This window comes from Mesocricetus auratus, unplaced genomic scaffold (assembly GCF_017639785.1).
Source record: "Mesocricetus auratus isolate SY011 unplaced genomic scaffold, BCM_Maur_2.0 Super-Scaffold_100015, whole genome shotgun sequence".
In the NCBI taxonomy this organism is placed as follows: Eukaryota; Metazoa; Chordata; class Mammalia; order Rodentia; family Cricetidae; genus Mesocricetus; species Mesocricetus auratus.
Genome location: NW_024429198.1, coordinates 55,546,832 through 55,563,009, shown reverse-complemented (window position 1 = coordinate 55,563,009; position 16,178 = coordinate 55,546,832). Strand labels below are relative to the sequence as shown.

At 52.1% G+C, this 16,178-nt stretch overlaps 1 protein-coding gene across 25 annotated transcripts in view; it reads left to right on the top strand.

The window, feature by feature from the left end:
* Nucleotides 1-16,178, top strand: part of Celf4 (CUGBP Elav-like family member 4) — a 277,565-nt gene that overhangs the window by 63,819 nt on the left and 197,568 nt on the right. For 24 of the 25 annotated variants that reach the window (XM_040757969.1, XM_040757979.1, XM_040757974.1 and 21 more), the window contains exon 2: nucleotides 10,284-10,366. In XM_040757969.1, coding sequence (XP_040613903.1) covers nucleotides 10,284-10,366 — 83 coding nt within the window. Of the gene's footprint in view, nucleotides 1-10,037; nucleotides 10,162-10,283; nucleotides 10,367-16,178 lie in introns of those variants that run through there. The other variant, XM_040757991.1, reaches the window with a different exon arrangement.

The window sequence follows — 16,178 nt, the reverse complement described above, 5'->3', positions numbered from 1 at the left end:
GGAGATGAGGGAAGGGAAGGGAGAATGCCGAGCAGGAACGCCAACGGTGTCTGGAGGAATCTCCACAGGACGGGTGCTCTTTCTGGCTCGTCCAAGCACAAGTCACCTGCTTTGTCTTTGTACCTTCACGGCATTGTCCTAACACATGCTTCCCTCAAGGCCACTATAGGCTGGGAACGAAAACCCTGCAATGAGTTCAGGCCTAGGCAGGGCTGAGCAGCCGCCTCAGCAAGGCTGCAGGGGCCAGGCAGCATTCAGGCTGCGCTGGCTGCCATGGGCCTGGCCACGAGACCTTTAATCTTTTGCTGCCTCAGTTTCCTACCCTGTTAAGTGGGATGATAACCCTATTAGTTTATAGAGTTATATCGAATGTGTCAGTCGATGTAAAGCACTTAACACAAAAACCAATATATAATCAAATATGAGGGAGTACTCACTGTTGTCCTCTACCACCTAAAGGCCCTATTCAAGCCTTGACTCACAGGATGTATTTGTCATCCACTCATCAGATGACTTACTTGTGTTTATCTAGGGGCTCCTGTAAAGCAGAAGGTATGCTTTCCACCATCTGAAAAACTGTGTATGACCAAAAAATTGTTGTGAGTTGATTAGAGCATTGTGTCACTCCATACAGAAATGTCAGCCTTCCTCTAGTCTTATTGGGTCTTTTTCCACAGACAACTGATTTGTTGACTCAGTTTTCTTTTTCCCTGTGTTGGCTATGTTGGCCCCGATTGAAGGAAAGAAACAGAGCTGAGTGCTGGACTCTGTTCATTGTCCCCATTTGTTGGCACCCCAGCCGTACCCTTGTGGGTCAACAGTTTTGAGGGTGAACTGGGAATGCACACACACACACACACACACACACACACACCCCACACACGCAAGCACATACACACCTTGTAAGCTCTGGTAACATACACCCTGTTAGGGAGAAGCCAAAAAGGAAAATTGAGATTAGTTCCCCTCACTAGGCAGTTGCAAGGGCCTTTTAGGCCTACATCCACTGCAACCAGAGGGTAGTGGACACGACCTCCCCTCCTGATTCTTACCAGTTCAACCCAATTGCCCGTAGAAATGCTGGGGCCTGCGTGAAGAGTCCAGCGCACCAGCTGTGGTCTCACTGGAGGGAAGTCATTGGAACACACACATTTTCCAGTATTAGCACCTGATTCAAAGGCGAATCAGCAAGAGCTAGGAAACTGAGGAGGGCTGCAGGGAGGAGCTATAGGGTTAGCTGGGCTCTTTGGATGGGAGGGTCTGGTAAAGTATCTGGGCACAAGAGCTGGGGAGGTTGTTCTGTAACAGGTACACTGGCGGCTCTTCAAGGGGACCTAGGTTCAAGTACCAATATCCGTACGGCAGGTCACAACCATTTGCAACTCTAGTCCCAGGGAGTCTGGTGTCCTTTTCTGATCTCCACAGGCATAGTTGCATGCAAAACATTCACGGATATAAAAATAAAATATTCTTAAAATGATTCAGGAACAGGGGAGGCATGCTGGAGGAGGAGTGTGGCAGTCAAGTCCCAAGAATGACATGGACACATGTTGTGGGGAGATAACCTTAGCTGTGTGACTGTCCTCAATGACCTCCTAGTCTCTAACCCCTCAAGGGACTCGTAACACCGCTGCCTTGTTGCTGTGACCTGTTCTCCTTCAGTGGTAGAAAGGAGTAAAATAAGCTTGTCCATCTTCTCCTTAACACACACGGCGCCTCAAGGGCCAAGATTGGTCTCTGTGGCGCAATTGGAGAGTTTCAGGCTTGCCAATGTGGTGACAGCTTCAGAAGCAGCTAAGTACAAATATCAACGATCTTCCTCTGTGTGGGGGAGGGAATTCTCCTTGGAAAATTATCCCCACCTCTATGTCTAGTAATCACAATGGAAAGCTCAAGCAGAAAGATCCCCATGCAAAATAGTGGAGCTATACTGAGCTGCCTCTGCAACCCTAAATGTTCCCGGGCCACCACAGGCTCAAATGAGGCAAGGCCTGTTTCCCATTCACTGAGGTCAGTACATCAGACAGGAACTAGGCTACGTGTGAAGCTACCAAGTTCCACACAGACAGAAGAAGACAGAGAAGATGCCCAAGATGGGTAGGGATATCAGAGATGGTTTCTTTCCCCAAGCCAGTTAAGATACACCTTGATTTGGTCAGAGATCTCCCAAAGTTTGGTGATGGCTAGGAGGCCTCTAAGAACCAGTGGTCCATCCCTACAGGATGGAGTCTGGCTCCTTACGCCACTCTTAGAAAAATTCAAAATGCAATCTAAGCTGCCCTCCACATTAATTATAAAGGAGCAGGTTTGGCTTCCAGGTTTTAACAGAGAACTTCTCCTAGCAATGATATGAGCAGATGTTCTGAAGGCATTTGGAGTTCAACCTTGTTGTTCTGTGTAACAGCTCTGGCATGCTGGGCACTGGTGCTTAAGAGGGCCCAGGGGTGAGTAAGGCCAGGGACCCCCTTAGCTGACTATCTATGTGCCTGCAGGAAGAGATGAGGTCATCCCTGTGCCCCTTACCTCAAGTAAAGGACATGGGCAGAAGGGAGAATATTTTTATGCAGTAACCCAAACATCTCTGTGAGTATCTACTGCACTCTAAGACCCATGGGGTAGATGACAGGAACTGAGTCACAAATCAACCAGTGAGAGATGTTGGGTGTCTGTCCTGCCATAGGCACTTCGAGGGCCTCTCCAAGACTCCTTCTGAGCTGTCAAAGGCTGATGACAGCCCACATCTTCTCTAAGGCACAAGAATGACACAATTCTGGATGTGACAACACTTTGGCATGTGACAGTCAGAGAAGCAGTTCATGAAAACTCATGGTAGGGACACCCTTGTGCTTTCCTGGGGACCCTAAGGAGCAGCAGCTTAGAGCAAGGCCACAGGAACAGCCCTGTGGTTAAAGGAACAGAGGCCATGGTGTGTTCGGGTGACCAGACAAGCTTTTTCACAGGCCTGTATGGAAAGGCTAGGACCCTACCACCCTATTGGCTCCGTCTCCTAGATCATCAACCCTGGCAAGAAACTGGGGAGCCTTCACCAGAAGGGAGGTGAACCTTCACCAGAAGGGAGGTGAGCCTTCACCAGAAGGGAGGTGAGCCTTCAGTATGCTGTGCATTCCCTGTTCTCTTTCGCAGTGCTGTAGAACACCAGACATGCAATTCTCTGGCATTTGGGGTGTAAACAAGGGCGGCTGGCAGAGAGAGAGACTTGGCAAAGGACCCACAGCTGGCCCTTTAACCCTCTGAGGTCTGTGGTTCCTCATTCACAGCACTCTCGGTGCCTTCTGCCCAGCAAGAAGAGAAAGAGGAGGCCCTTCTCCCCTGAGAGTCTCAGCCACACCAGCCCTAGGTCATCCCTGTCTTGAGGACACTCATGGCAGGAAGGGATAAGGGAAGGAGGAAATAAATTTAGAATTCCAGGGAAGCCTATTCTCCTTCTGCAAATGTGCAATTGAGTTGAACTTGGCAGAAACTCAGCCACAAGCTTGCATGGACTCTCCTCTCTGGAATTTCTGGTTTAGAGAGGAGACTCCAGGAGAGCAGGGCTGAGCCCAGGTAAAGTGACAGATTATTACCTGGCCCTCACTCCCAGGGTGCCTCCTCTAAGGAAAATGGATGGCTCCACCCCTGTCTCACTCTCTCAGACTTCATGTTCCACCTCTTCTGTCCTTCATCTGTTCATTGCCCAAAACCTCCTGCTCTTGGAGGAGGTGTAGGCTTGGGGTAGGCCCAAAGGTAGGGGAAGTACGTAAGTCCCAGAACAAGGGGAAAGACTAGAAAAAATGTGGCCTCAGAACACCAGTAACTTGTGGGCACTTTCTGATTTGTCCTTCTTCCCTCTGTCAACCTAAGATACGGACATCACTTCTCAGCTACATCTCTATGTTAAATCTCACAAAGGATCTTCAGGAGGCATCCTGGGGCCTAGGTGTTGACCAGGGCAGAGATCCACTGAGGATGGAGTTTCAGGCCCTGTAAAGGACTCAGTAGATCCGTATTTGAGACAGATCTTCAGACAGCTCATCATCCCACTGTGTTTTAACACGTCCTGATTTACATGAAAGACCTTTTATTCATGTGCTTGGGAAGCCAGGTGATGGGTATGTAGCCCCAAGCCCCTTTGTTCTTCCTAATCCCTCTCTCCTCCTTCTCTTCCTCATCTTCCTCCCATAGGTCTGACCAGTGTCTTCTGCTCTCCCCCAACCCCCAGCTCTCTCCTACTTCCTCCAAGCCAGCTTATTCCAGGCCTGAAAGACCTGATGTTTTATTAAAGTCCAGATCTTCCTATTCTAAGGCCACCTTCCTCTGACTAATTCTGTAATTCAATTAGTAGGAAGCCAAGGCCTGGATGCGGGAGGGGGGAGGAGGAGGAGGGGGAGCCCATCACATCGGGAGCCTTTCCTTCCGTGATGATTACACCCCAGGCTTCAGCCCTGTTCGAGTTGAGCAGGAAATTGTTCTTCCTTCACTTCACAACGACAAGGGCCTTTTATCCCGGCTCACGGGGGCTTTGTAAATTATTGCCATCGTCTCTCAGTGCAATTAATTCTGCAGCAAGCACTGTGTTTCTTCCCCACGTTGGAGAGGGCTCCACCTGCTTCCCTAGGCGTCACTGATGCCCCGAGCCCCGTGGTGGGCAGTAGGTTGTCCTGCTAGAGAAAGGTAGACACCCTTGCCCACACCCCGACCCCGTTCGTGCCTCCACACCACCCGTCCTGCCTGCCTCTTCCTAGCTGGGTCTTTGTGACCAGGCCACGGTGTTCCATCCCTCCCTGCCTTCCTTCCTTTCTTGCAAGGTTCCCAGTCCCTCTTCAGGCCTCAGTCGTGGGCCTCTTGCCCCTCCTCCATGCACGCTCTTGGCCTCTCAGCCCGCCATCCGGTCCAAGAGACACAAAGATGGTGCCTCCACTCTGTCGGAGCAGCAGTCAGTTCAAAGACACAGCAGACATGAGGTTGGCGCATAGAAGGGGCAAGAAAACACAAGTGGCAAGCCAGAGAAGGTTAGAGCCAGGGCCAGAGCAGTGAGCACAGGGCAGAGTCAGAAATGCCGGGGGAGGGGCAGGGCAGAGTGAGTCAGCAGAGGTGGGCCACCTCCAGCCCCGAGGACCTGCCCAGGCCATCAGCTGCAGAGAGAGAGAGCACTATGCGCAACTCCTCTCTAATCGTTCTATTTCTCCGTCTCTGCTCCCGCCCAGACGGATTCCAAGTCCCTTCCTTCTCTGATAGACCAGGGTTCTATTCTGCTCAACTCAATGCTTCAAGGGGAGATGAGAGAGAGTGTGGACTCTTGAAGGGCAGGAGGTCGGCAATGAGCTATTGGAAGGGGATGGACAGCGGGAGTTTGAGGCGACGCCATGGCTCACCCAGAGAGTCCCTGGGTCGCTTGGGTAGTTTCTCGCCTCCAACCACACTCCTGGGAAGACCTCAAGAGACCTCGCAATGCTCTCAGAGCAACTAGCTACCCTATCATGGGTTCCGTTCCCCGAACACCAACTCCTCTCGCTCAGGCTGTGGACCAAACTCACTTACTCTTATATAGCTATCAGAGCTGTAGTGCCCAGTTCCAGCAGAGGGGATGCTGAGGAAGCAGGGTATCTGTCCCACCGACAGATGACCGTCCGTGGGTGTATTTGCAAGACAGCTGATGCCCGGCTGTGTCCTCCATGCAGGCTGTGGGTCCTGCCTTCTGTCTTACCTGCTCTCGTATGCTTCTTTTTCACTCCACTCTCCTATGTTTGTACAGATCTTTTTTTTCCCTTAAAGTTAATTATGCAGGAGATATGTGAATATGCCTGGGTCTACACGAGTCAAACCGAACAAAAAGGGCAAAACCACCACAGGGATACATCCCCCATCAGGGCCTCCTGCTTCCATGTGCGGCTCCTTGTGACTTCACCCGTACATGTAGAGAGGAGTCCGTACAGAAGGAGAGGGATATGCCTCCTCTGCGTAGTTGTGGTGCCAGCCGGAATACAAGTCGTGTTCCCTATCTGGTAATGCTGCTTTCTGTGTTGGTACGTTAAGGACCATTTCATCTTTATATATTTATTTATTTATTTGGCTTTTTGGTTTGGGCTTTTTGTTTTTGTGTTGTTTGTTTTGAGGTAGGGGTTCTCTATGTAACAGCCCTGGCTCACTCTGGAGACCAGCGTGGCCTCGAACTCAGAGATCTGCCTGGCCCTGCCTCCCGGATACTGGGATCAAACGTGTGAGCTACTACCACCACCCAGCTCATTTCACCTTTTTAACTACTGCAGAGTTCATGGCTTTTAAATACCCCTGCCTTAGGGACATTTCTTAGATTTTCAGGTGTTTTCTACTCGTAGCAGCCACCAGGGACTGTGGCTCTCTCCTCTGTGAATACAATGACCAGACCATGGACTTGTAGGGTGAGGATGGCTACCCAGAAAGCCAGGAGAAACTTCCGTGTCACTGGTCCCACCTCCAGAAGGACAACTCCCTTCTCAGAACTTTCTAGGCCCCCAAGTGGAAGTCCTGTGACAGGACCACCCACAGGATCCCGTGCATAACTACTCCATGACAAACATCTGCCACCCACACTGTGCCCTCACAGAGCACCTCTGCAGGGATGAGTCTGAGGGCCCCACTATACACCTTAAGGCGGTGAGTTTGACCGACTTAGTAGCTGCCAGACTGAGGATGGCAAGCTGCACATCCCTTCGAGATACTCCAGCCTCACTGCTCAGAGCCCTAAGAGCCATGACGAGCAACCAATAGGAGGTAATGGCTAGCTGTCACGGTGGGAGCTGTGAGAGCCTCTGCTCTGTTCCTAAACAGGAGAGCCTCACCAGCATCTCATAAGGCCTGGTCTCTAAACAGGAGAGCCTCACCAGCATCTCATAAGGCCTGGTCTCTGGGACCCCACCTTGGCCCCCACCCACACCCATGGTCATGCAGAGGACCCTCTGAGGGCAAGAGCGCCTCCTGCAGCTCCCTCTCCACCAAAGCTGCCATCCCCTGGGGCCCTGCTCTCAGCTCGGCCGGGGTGCAAGCTAGTCCTTGCTTGCACTCTGGATTTGGCATTGCGAGCAGCTTATCCGTATCTGCCTTCCTCAAAAAGCCTTGAGTGAGCAGACTAATCTCTCCTGCTGGAAAGTGCAGATCCAGCTGCGGAGAGACGGCTGGAGAAGTACCAGGTGCCTCGGTGTAGAGGTGGGCCTTCCTCACAGAGGGGTAGAAGGATGGAGGATGAAGGGAGGGATTCAGTCCTTCCCCACGTTCCTACATCACAACAGGGGGAAAATGCCCACAGCTGGTTCCCCAAGGCTCAGATTCAGCTTTGTTCAACAGCCACTAGTTAACAGGTCTCTCTCCAAGCTCCTAAGAGGGATTACTGTCTCCAGGTTAGATACATAGGATAGATACGGAAGCCATGATTCGGAAAAGGGAAAGCCTGAGTGACCTGTGGCTGGTACAGGGCTCTTCTGAGCAGAGATATGTATCAGCCCTTTCAAGGAATTCTAGAAGGGTGCACTGTCAGGCCTGACCCGGGAGCCCACAGGAAGGAAAAATGCAGCCTGAGGGGGCCCTCCTACTGACCCTCACAAGCAACCTCAGACGCACAGCCCAAAGGCAGTCCAGCCTGGAACATCATCCAAGGGGCCTGGGCAGCTCCTGGCAGCCTCTGAACACAATCTCTGTAACCTTTCCGCCACCACTGCCTATGAGGCTCCTATCAAGTTAGCCAAGGTGTTTGGGCATTCAGAGCTCTCAGGGAGTCGGGCATCTCCACCCTTGTCCTGAGCTCCGAGCAGCAAGCAGAAGCAGAGCAAGATGGAGTTCCTGGCCTCATCTGAGCATTCGGAGATTGCCAATCAATGAGCAAATAGATATCAACGTCAGAGAGTACTGGGTGATAAGCAGGAAAGAAGAAAAGAGGGCGAAGGGTGGGGGACAGGTGTGTGCTGGAGACTGGGATGGTGGTAAGTGAGGGGGTCCAGAGGCGCGCTGGAGGAGGTCACATCTCAGGGACACCCGAAGGCAGCAAAGGGGAAGGGCGAGGAAGCAGCCATTGTGGGACGGGGCTCTGAGACAGAAGATGCCTCACAAGAATGAGGACGGGTAGGGGAACGAACAAGGGGAAAACCAACAGGCAGGAGAGACTCTGAGGTGGACCAGGGAGGGCGGATCACTTGGGTTTGGTAAAAAACACAAGTGGAGCTCTGAGGTCCCTCAAAAGAAAACAGTGGGAGACATTCCTGGAAGCTGAACAAAAGTTCCTCCTCTGTGATCCCAACTTTCTTTTTCTGAGCTGTGAAAACAATATGGCCACTTCCTCCTCCTCCTCCTCCTCCTCCTCCTCCTCCTCCTCCTCCTCCTCCTCCTCCTCCTCCTCCTCCTCTCCAAGCCTGCCCCTGACCTTGTCCCAAGCCAGCTTGCCGTCTGTCTGTGGCAGGCAGAAGACAAGGCCAACAAGGGGGTGAGGGGACAGGAGGAAAGACACCCCTGGGAAAGGCAGGCGGCAGCAGGAGGGACGACGTCACAGGGCCTCTGACCGCTATTCATTTCAGTCGCCTGTGTCTCCATCAATAACTGTCTGCCAGTGACCAGGAGGGAAGGGAAGGGAGAGGAGGGAGCCAGGGAGGGGGGGGGGTGATGTGGGCCTGGTCCACGGGAAGGAGGATGGCTCGGAGGCTCGTTGGCAGGACGCAGAGCCAGCAAAGGGACTGGGGCTTCCGTTTCCTTTTCCCGCCTCTCTCTCCCCACCACACACGTGCTCCCCCGGCAGCAAAGACGGGGAAGCAGGATCTATTTCTACGTCAGAAGGGGAGGAGCACGGGTTACTAGGTACGAACTTGATGGAGAGGACATTGTGGGGACTCTGTGCATCAAGTGGCCACCACAAGTCTACTGACTTGAACTGGGTGTGTACCAGACAGTCACGGCCGCTGGAAGGCCTAGGAGGGGAGGAGCCTGGGTCTAGCACAGCGTGGACATCCAAGAAGTAAACGGCCTTCGAAGGGCCGGAAGGCTTGCGGTGGACAGTGAGGGAAGGATGTCGTCCATGGAAAGACCCGAGTGGTCGGGAGTTGCTTCGATCAGACTCGTGGCAAGGACTGGGTCAGGAGCCAGGGCAGTGGAGAGAAGAGACATCACCCTAGGCTGACTGGTCACAGAAAAATGGGGAGGGCGTGGAGGGAGCAGGGGAGGCGCCAGACCACGCAGGCGCGAGGTCTACCCTGCTGGTCTTTTCTCTAGACCAGGGTCATGGACGGCTTTCCAAACAGGGGTGCTTTAGCCAGAACAGCCCTTTGCGGTCTTACCGGTGCCCCAGCTGGGTTTGCAGGAGAGCCAAGCCTCATTAGGCCACACCTGCAGACAGGGGAGGGTCCCTGAAGCTAGTCAGTGGAGGAGATTCTCGAAAACAGGTCTGTCACCAAACACTCTGTTCCCGGCCATGCAGCAGGCCGCACTGCACACAGCACTCCAGAGTCCCCGACAAGCAGTGGGGTGGGGTTGTTACAATGGTTCGTGGGGGGGGGCAGGACCTCGGAGAGCATCCTCAGCTATTTTAACGGAGGATGAAGGCGGGGGTCAAGTGAGGCAAATCTGTCCTCAAGTAGTTAGAGGCAGAACAAGGGTAGGCCTCAGTGGGTTTGACAACCCCAGAAACCTCCAGACAAGCAGGTGTGTGAAGACCTAGCCACAAATCTGACAGCAGGAACCGGGGCAGAGAAACCAAAGGGCGTATGACAACCCTATTCGTTTGGTTAGGGCAGCTGTCCTGAGGGTGGTCTCTCCCTTACAAACCCGGCCCTTATTTGGAAGGTCCCTGACTGTTGCACTGCTGAGGAGCCCAGAGCGAGGGAGGGAGGCTTAGGCACTGGCGGTAGCCGCTAAGGAAGCACGGATCTAAGGGGGAAAGCTGCCCCTCCTCTGAGGTGTAGGGGCTAGAGTCGAAATTGATTAAAAACAACACTGACAAGGAGTGGGGAGAAGGCAGAGACAGACGCCTGAAGCTCTAGGGCGCAAGGACAGAGGGAGACCCGCGGGCAGGGGGGGGCGCGTGGGGAGTGGGGAGGACTCCGCGGAGGGAGCGAAATAGAAAAAGCCACGGGAGGAAGGAGAGGCAGACAGACGGGAGACCGTGGGGCAGGGAAGCTCTGAAGAGAGCGCCCAGGAGAGAGCGAGGTGGGGAGAGCGGTGACGAGCAGGAGGGCGGGAGAGTGGGGCGGGCGGCAGGGCGCGGCAGCGGGCCGGGCCTGGCTGGGGGCGCCCCCACTGACCCTTGTCGCCGCTTGCTTCCCTCCCAGGCTGCGCTTTCCTCACCTACTGCGAGCGTGAGTCAGCGCTGAAGGCCCAGAGCGCGCTGCACGAACAGAAGACCCTGCCCGGGGTAAGTGGCGCGGGCTGTGGCGCAGCCGGCCGCGCGCCGACAGGGGGCGACTTCGGGAGGTCGGGCCGCGACGCGCGGGGCGGGGACAGCAGGGACCCCGCGGGCCGGGCTGCCTCCCGCCGAGCCCCTGAGTGCGAGCCGCGGGGAGGGGCGGGGGGTGCAGGGACAGCGGGCACTGAGCTGGGACGCGCCCGGCGCCGCGGCTCCCGGCCGTCCAGGCCCGACGGGGGGCACGAACTTGGCCGTGGCCCGGAGCCCAGACGGGGCTAAGGCGCGCACGGCCCGGGGTGGGGCGCTGCCTGTCCCGGGCCTGGAGCCGCGCACTGCCGGGGGTGCTCCGCCGGCACCCCGGGTGCATCGAGCTGGGCCCCGCTGGGGTCCGGCACCCGCGGCTCCCGAGCCCTGGGCCGCGGTGGGAGGGGCGCATCCCCGGCGCCGCCGCGAGTGAGATCACCGCGGTTTATTTAAGGAGCCAGCCCTCGTCTTTGATAAACTATCGCGCCTTGGCCCTGGTTTATAGCTTCTGTGAGGGGGAGAAGGGAATTATTTATGGTCCCCCTAACTGGGTGTGATATCAGCCGTGGCTATTATCGAGGCTAGTTCATCACCATAAAATAAGAAGTGTCCCTCGGGTCAAGGGTCTGCGCGGTCTCTCCTGTGGGTTCAGAGAGATTGGGTTGGGGGATTAGGAAATATACAGCCGCTGAGCATCTAAAGATAAACGGAAAGAGGTGTGTTTGTCGGCATGGTTTAAAGAATAAGCAAATATGCAATGTTTCCGCGTATACAGTGGGCGCTGCTGGGAAGCACGTGTGTTCTCGATGTATGCACGCCTATGCTTAGACTTGCATGTTTACATTCTTACCAAGAAAACCGTGTATAAACGCACGTTTCCATTTCTGCCCCACAGCAGGAGAGGTTAACCAGGTAGACGAGAGCAAATGGCACACCCCAGGGTGAAGCAGCTCCCCACCACTACCCACCCCACCCCCTTGCTTCAGAGGTCTTTCATTATGGCTTTGGGTCGAGAGTGAGGAATTACACAGGCCCTTCCTTCCGTTATGACAGCCTTTGTATTGTATTTTGGTATTTGTGATTGCAAAGCACGGGGCTGAGTCATCTTAATAACATAGCCGCGGATGCAAATGTATGGAAATGCAGGCGCGCACAGATTTTGTGTGGAGCGGGGCTTTGGCAGGGTGGCCGTTCCCAGTTGGTTTTTTAGTGACGCGACTGCATGCACATATATTATAGTAATACTTTCTGGGTGCCCTCTGTAGGATGGCAGAAATGTGCTCCACGTTGTGCGTGACGCATAAAGCCATGTTGTAAGGTAGTCAAAGGTTTCTCAGAAACGTTTGTGCTGATTAATAAAGTGTTTATGGCACTTTTGTTGGGGGGGAGATCGTGATAGATATTTGAGAACCACCCAAATGGAATAGAAAATACCACATTGTTATTGGAGGCCCTCCATGAGCTTGAGAGAGATTGCTGGAGAGTTTCATAATGGCTAAAAGCCGGAATCTGATGGGGAAGGCGAATGAGGGAGGAGGGTTCCGGATTTTTTTGAAAAAGGAAAAGCGACTGTGGATTGTTCCAGACCTAACCTTAACTCGTGGTTGTTTATTTTACATATAATAGAATAGCTAAATGATGGAGTGTATTAGTTCTTTAATAATTTATAGAAATACTTTGATGTTGCAGTAATTACATTAAAGGTCACATATCAAAGGTAATTTGGTTGAGCAGCTGTGATGGTTTCTCAGAAGCAATCAATATCACTGTCCGTGGTGCTGATTTCACCAAGGGGCCTGCCAGATTAAAGAAGGCTTATTACCAAGCAGAAAGGCCCAGGGGAAATCAGGAGCCCGCTGGAGTGAGGCACCAGCCCCCCTTCCACCGATAATTAACACCATTCCCCATAATCTGCGCTAATCCCTCATACTGGGAGATCCAATGGCATTTTTCTGAAATCACAAAGACAAGTTGGGCAAGAGGCAAAAGGAACCATGAACATATGCTGGCAGAGATGGGGTAGAAGTAGATTCCTCTGGTGGGGCTCAGACACAGCCCAGAGTTCCCTGTGCTGCTCAGAACACCGACCTTTTTCAAAGGCTTCCTGGGGAGACTCAGCCTCACAAGCCTGCTCGCACAATTCTCTGGGCAAGCAAAGCTCGCAGGGGGAGACACAGGGAAAAAGATGAGTTGCAGCTACAGGTTCTGAGGGCACACTGTCCCCACACAAACTCACATGCAGACAAATGGAAAACAAAATGACCGAGTAAAATTACGCTTTAAAGTGGAGTCATTTTGATCCCGAAAAGCAGAGCTGCTGTTATTATTGTGAGCTGGGGCTCTCCTTGGAGATCAGAGGAAGTGTGCCTCCAGCAAATGCAGAGGGAGAGGTCCAAGCAAACTGTTCTTCAACCAAATCATACATGTTCCTGCCAGCTGAGGCTGTGCTTACAACAGCTGCCTGTTTGGTTGGAAGTGGGGAACCCTCTTCTTGCCTGGGGTGGCCTCAGTAGGGGCCCCAGTAAGCAGCCCGTGCATCTGACTAAGAAGAATGAACCTCAAAGGGGAATCTGGAAAACTGGTAACCTCAGCAATTTAGGCACTTTTCCAGACTTCAAAATTCATTAAAATCAATCCATTAAAATCAGCCCTCTACTTCCTTATTGAGGAGGGAAAGCTGGTACAGACAACACATTCTGCTTCCCAGCAACTTACAGAGCTGGCATCACCTTCCAGCAAGAAAAATAATCCATTGTTGTACACAAAGACACCTAAGCACATGTACACACATGACCACAGCTAACACCACCAACACAGCAACTGCAGCTGAGCCAGAGGCACTCCTCACTCACCCTCGTCCAGGAGAACAGGGGAGCTAACATTTCTCTTGGAATAAGTAGAATTTTAGGGGACAGGTCCCCAGTGGCTGCTCTTCTGAACCAGAGGCCAATCTCCCTGGAAATCAGCCTAATTGAAGCTGCTCTAAGGGCTGATGGAGTCATCGCCTGGACCAGTGTCACAAATGGATTATTATTCTTGAATGTGGCATGGTTTCAGTAGAGTGAGATTACTAAACCATGAAGCCTCACCAGGGTCCTTGGGAATATGGCCTTCTGCCAGAACGTCTGCATGATGCACTTTTGTAGGTAGCTCTCTCTCTCTCTCTCTCTCTCTCTCTCTCTCTCTCTCTCTCTCTCTCTCTCTCTCTCTCGTGTGTATCTTTCTGTCTCTCTCTTTCTCTGCCTCTCTACTCTTTCCTGATGGAAAGTCAGTTCCTTCTATCATCAGTGTTTACAGGGTACAATTGCAGAATGTGGCTTCTCAACCCATCAGCAAGCATTTTCCAATTTATGCCCTTCCCTCTTGGTGTTACCCATCAAGTTGTAGACAGAAGCCACACGCACAAATATAAGCAACCATGGAAGACAATAGATATTACAATAACGTGCTCACTGTAGTCAACTGCTTATCATCACAGTGAATACTTGATAATCACTGCACTAAATGATAGGCGTGGTGCTATTCTTCACGTCCCTTTCCTCGGTCTCTTTTTAAGACCACCGTGTGAGGAGTCACCATGATTTTGATGACACAATTGATGAACAGATCAGGATCTGCCAAACTCTTCACTTGCATTAATGCTTTCAGTTGCTTTAGAACTTTCTAGGGGACAAAGATGGCTATGGGAGGGGGGGTTCCTTCAGGATATGAGCCAGTAGCAAGAGAGTAGGGAGTCAAGTGACTCTGTTAGAGTAGCGAGAAACAGCCTTGCACTGTGTCTGCACAGCTAGGCAGGAGCCTGACCAAAACCCCTACCTGAAACCGAGGCGTCCATGCCTCACACTGGGTCCGAGAGCTAGCCAGAGTCTGGGTGTGCGTGGGAGGGAGGCCCCGTGGAAGAGTCTCGTGCCTTAAAACACAGCCCCACTGCTGAGTTCCAGCTGCTCCAGCCTTTGGGACTTTGCAAAGGATTGTCTTCCGGGGAGAGCCCATCTGTTCCCGAAGTTAGGAATATGGGGCCTAGGGAACAAAGCTCTGACTGGAGAAATGCAGATGGCGTGATGAAAGGTGGCTGGAATTACTCCTTCAGCAGCAGAAAGGTTCTTGGCCAGAGCTGGAAGAAGCGGGGGGGGGGGGGGCTGGTTCCAGTTAGCAGGAGGGCTAGAGGCAGGGGAGAGGAAGCTGGTGTGGAGGGAAGCTGGCATGCTGAAAGAGAGCTGTTTCTTCTTGGTAAATATCAAAGCTCCGATCTGCTAGTTAGAGATGGGGATTTTGTGCTCCTTACTGGGCAACTAACACACTCTGCCGCCTCCCACTCAGCCCTGAAGTCACACAGGAGACAGGCAATATCCCTGCATCCAGACAGCCCAAACTGAGGTGCTTGCAATGCAGGGACCATTATTTCCATGGCAAATCAGGGTGACCTTCTGTGAGTTTGTTTAAAAAGACAGCGATACGGAAAAATTTGCCAAATGTAAAATTCTAGTTAAAGCCCCAGAACTGCTGTCCCTTCTAAGCTTCTCCCTCTCCCTTCCCCTTGCCTTAATTTCAGTTTCTCCTTTTGTTCACCTCTCTTCCGGTCTGTTTTCTCCTGCTCTCCATTCTGGATGTCTTCTTTTTGCCTCTCATTTCCACCTTCCTCTTTTTTCCTGTCCTCTCACTGTCTTTTCTCCCTCTTCTCCTTACCCCGTCTCCTTTTGCTTACTCCACCTTGGCACCTAGAGGAGGCTCCAGTAACTTCTCCACCAATCTTCAAGGGGCTTCCTCAAAGAGGCCCATCCCCCTCTCGAACTTTCCTGTCACTGAAGGATCCATCTAATTTTATGTACAACTGTAAAGATGAATGATAAGTAGGAAGTATAGAAGCAAGAAGATGAATAAATTATAAAGGGCAAATGATGACAAGCCAGGGGTCCCCAGAGACAGTGATATGATAACAGAAACTAGAGACGAATTTATGAAGGGTGTAGTTAGCATGTTCAGAGGCTGTGAATTCTCTGGGGTAGTTTTACAACTCCTGGTGATAGGCATAATCAAAGCGTTTCAGTTTAGAAATGTGATATATTTCTACTTGTCTGTCTTGCAGAAAGTGTCGGTTTTGTCTCTGTGTAGTGTATCTGGGTCTTGTCACGACCTGTGTCTTCTCTCCCAGTCTCTGCCACCTTCTGCATCTCTATTTGAGTTAGTAGAGACAGACCCACACATTCCTCCTGCTGTCCTTCTGACTGAGCGTGTTAGTTCAGGGACAATAATGACAAAACACCAACTGGAGGCTTCAACCACAAAAAAATCTGGTTCTTGATTCACAAACCAAGATAGCTATAAGGTTTGTCTCTACTGAGAGCTTAAGGACTGTGTCTCCCATGCCTCTTTTCTAGCTTCTGGAAGTCTAGGGATCTTTTTGTCTACACCTGTTCTCTCTGTTGTCTTGTGTTATAGTCCCTGGTCCTCTGTTTCTGCACCTATATGCTTCCCTTCTGAAGACACTAGTCACACTGGATCATGGTCCATCCCAAGGACCTCAGGTTGGTCCTCTATAAAAATCCTGTCTCCAACACACAGGTTGGAGACCTGTCTTCTCACTTACATGTAAGACTTCATTATTTGGGCACAAAGTGCAGTTTAGTCTGCAACATTGGCCAGCATGTTACCTTTGACTATTCCATTGCAGAAGAAAAAGTATTTTCGGTGATGCCTGAACCATGGGGTCACATAAGCCCCTTCTCTGTGATTCCCACCTAACTTCATATTTTTGCTTTTCTGTGGGGAAAATGGGAGACACATATTTTTTCTTTCC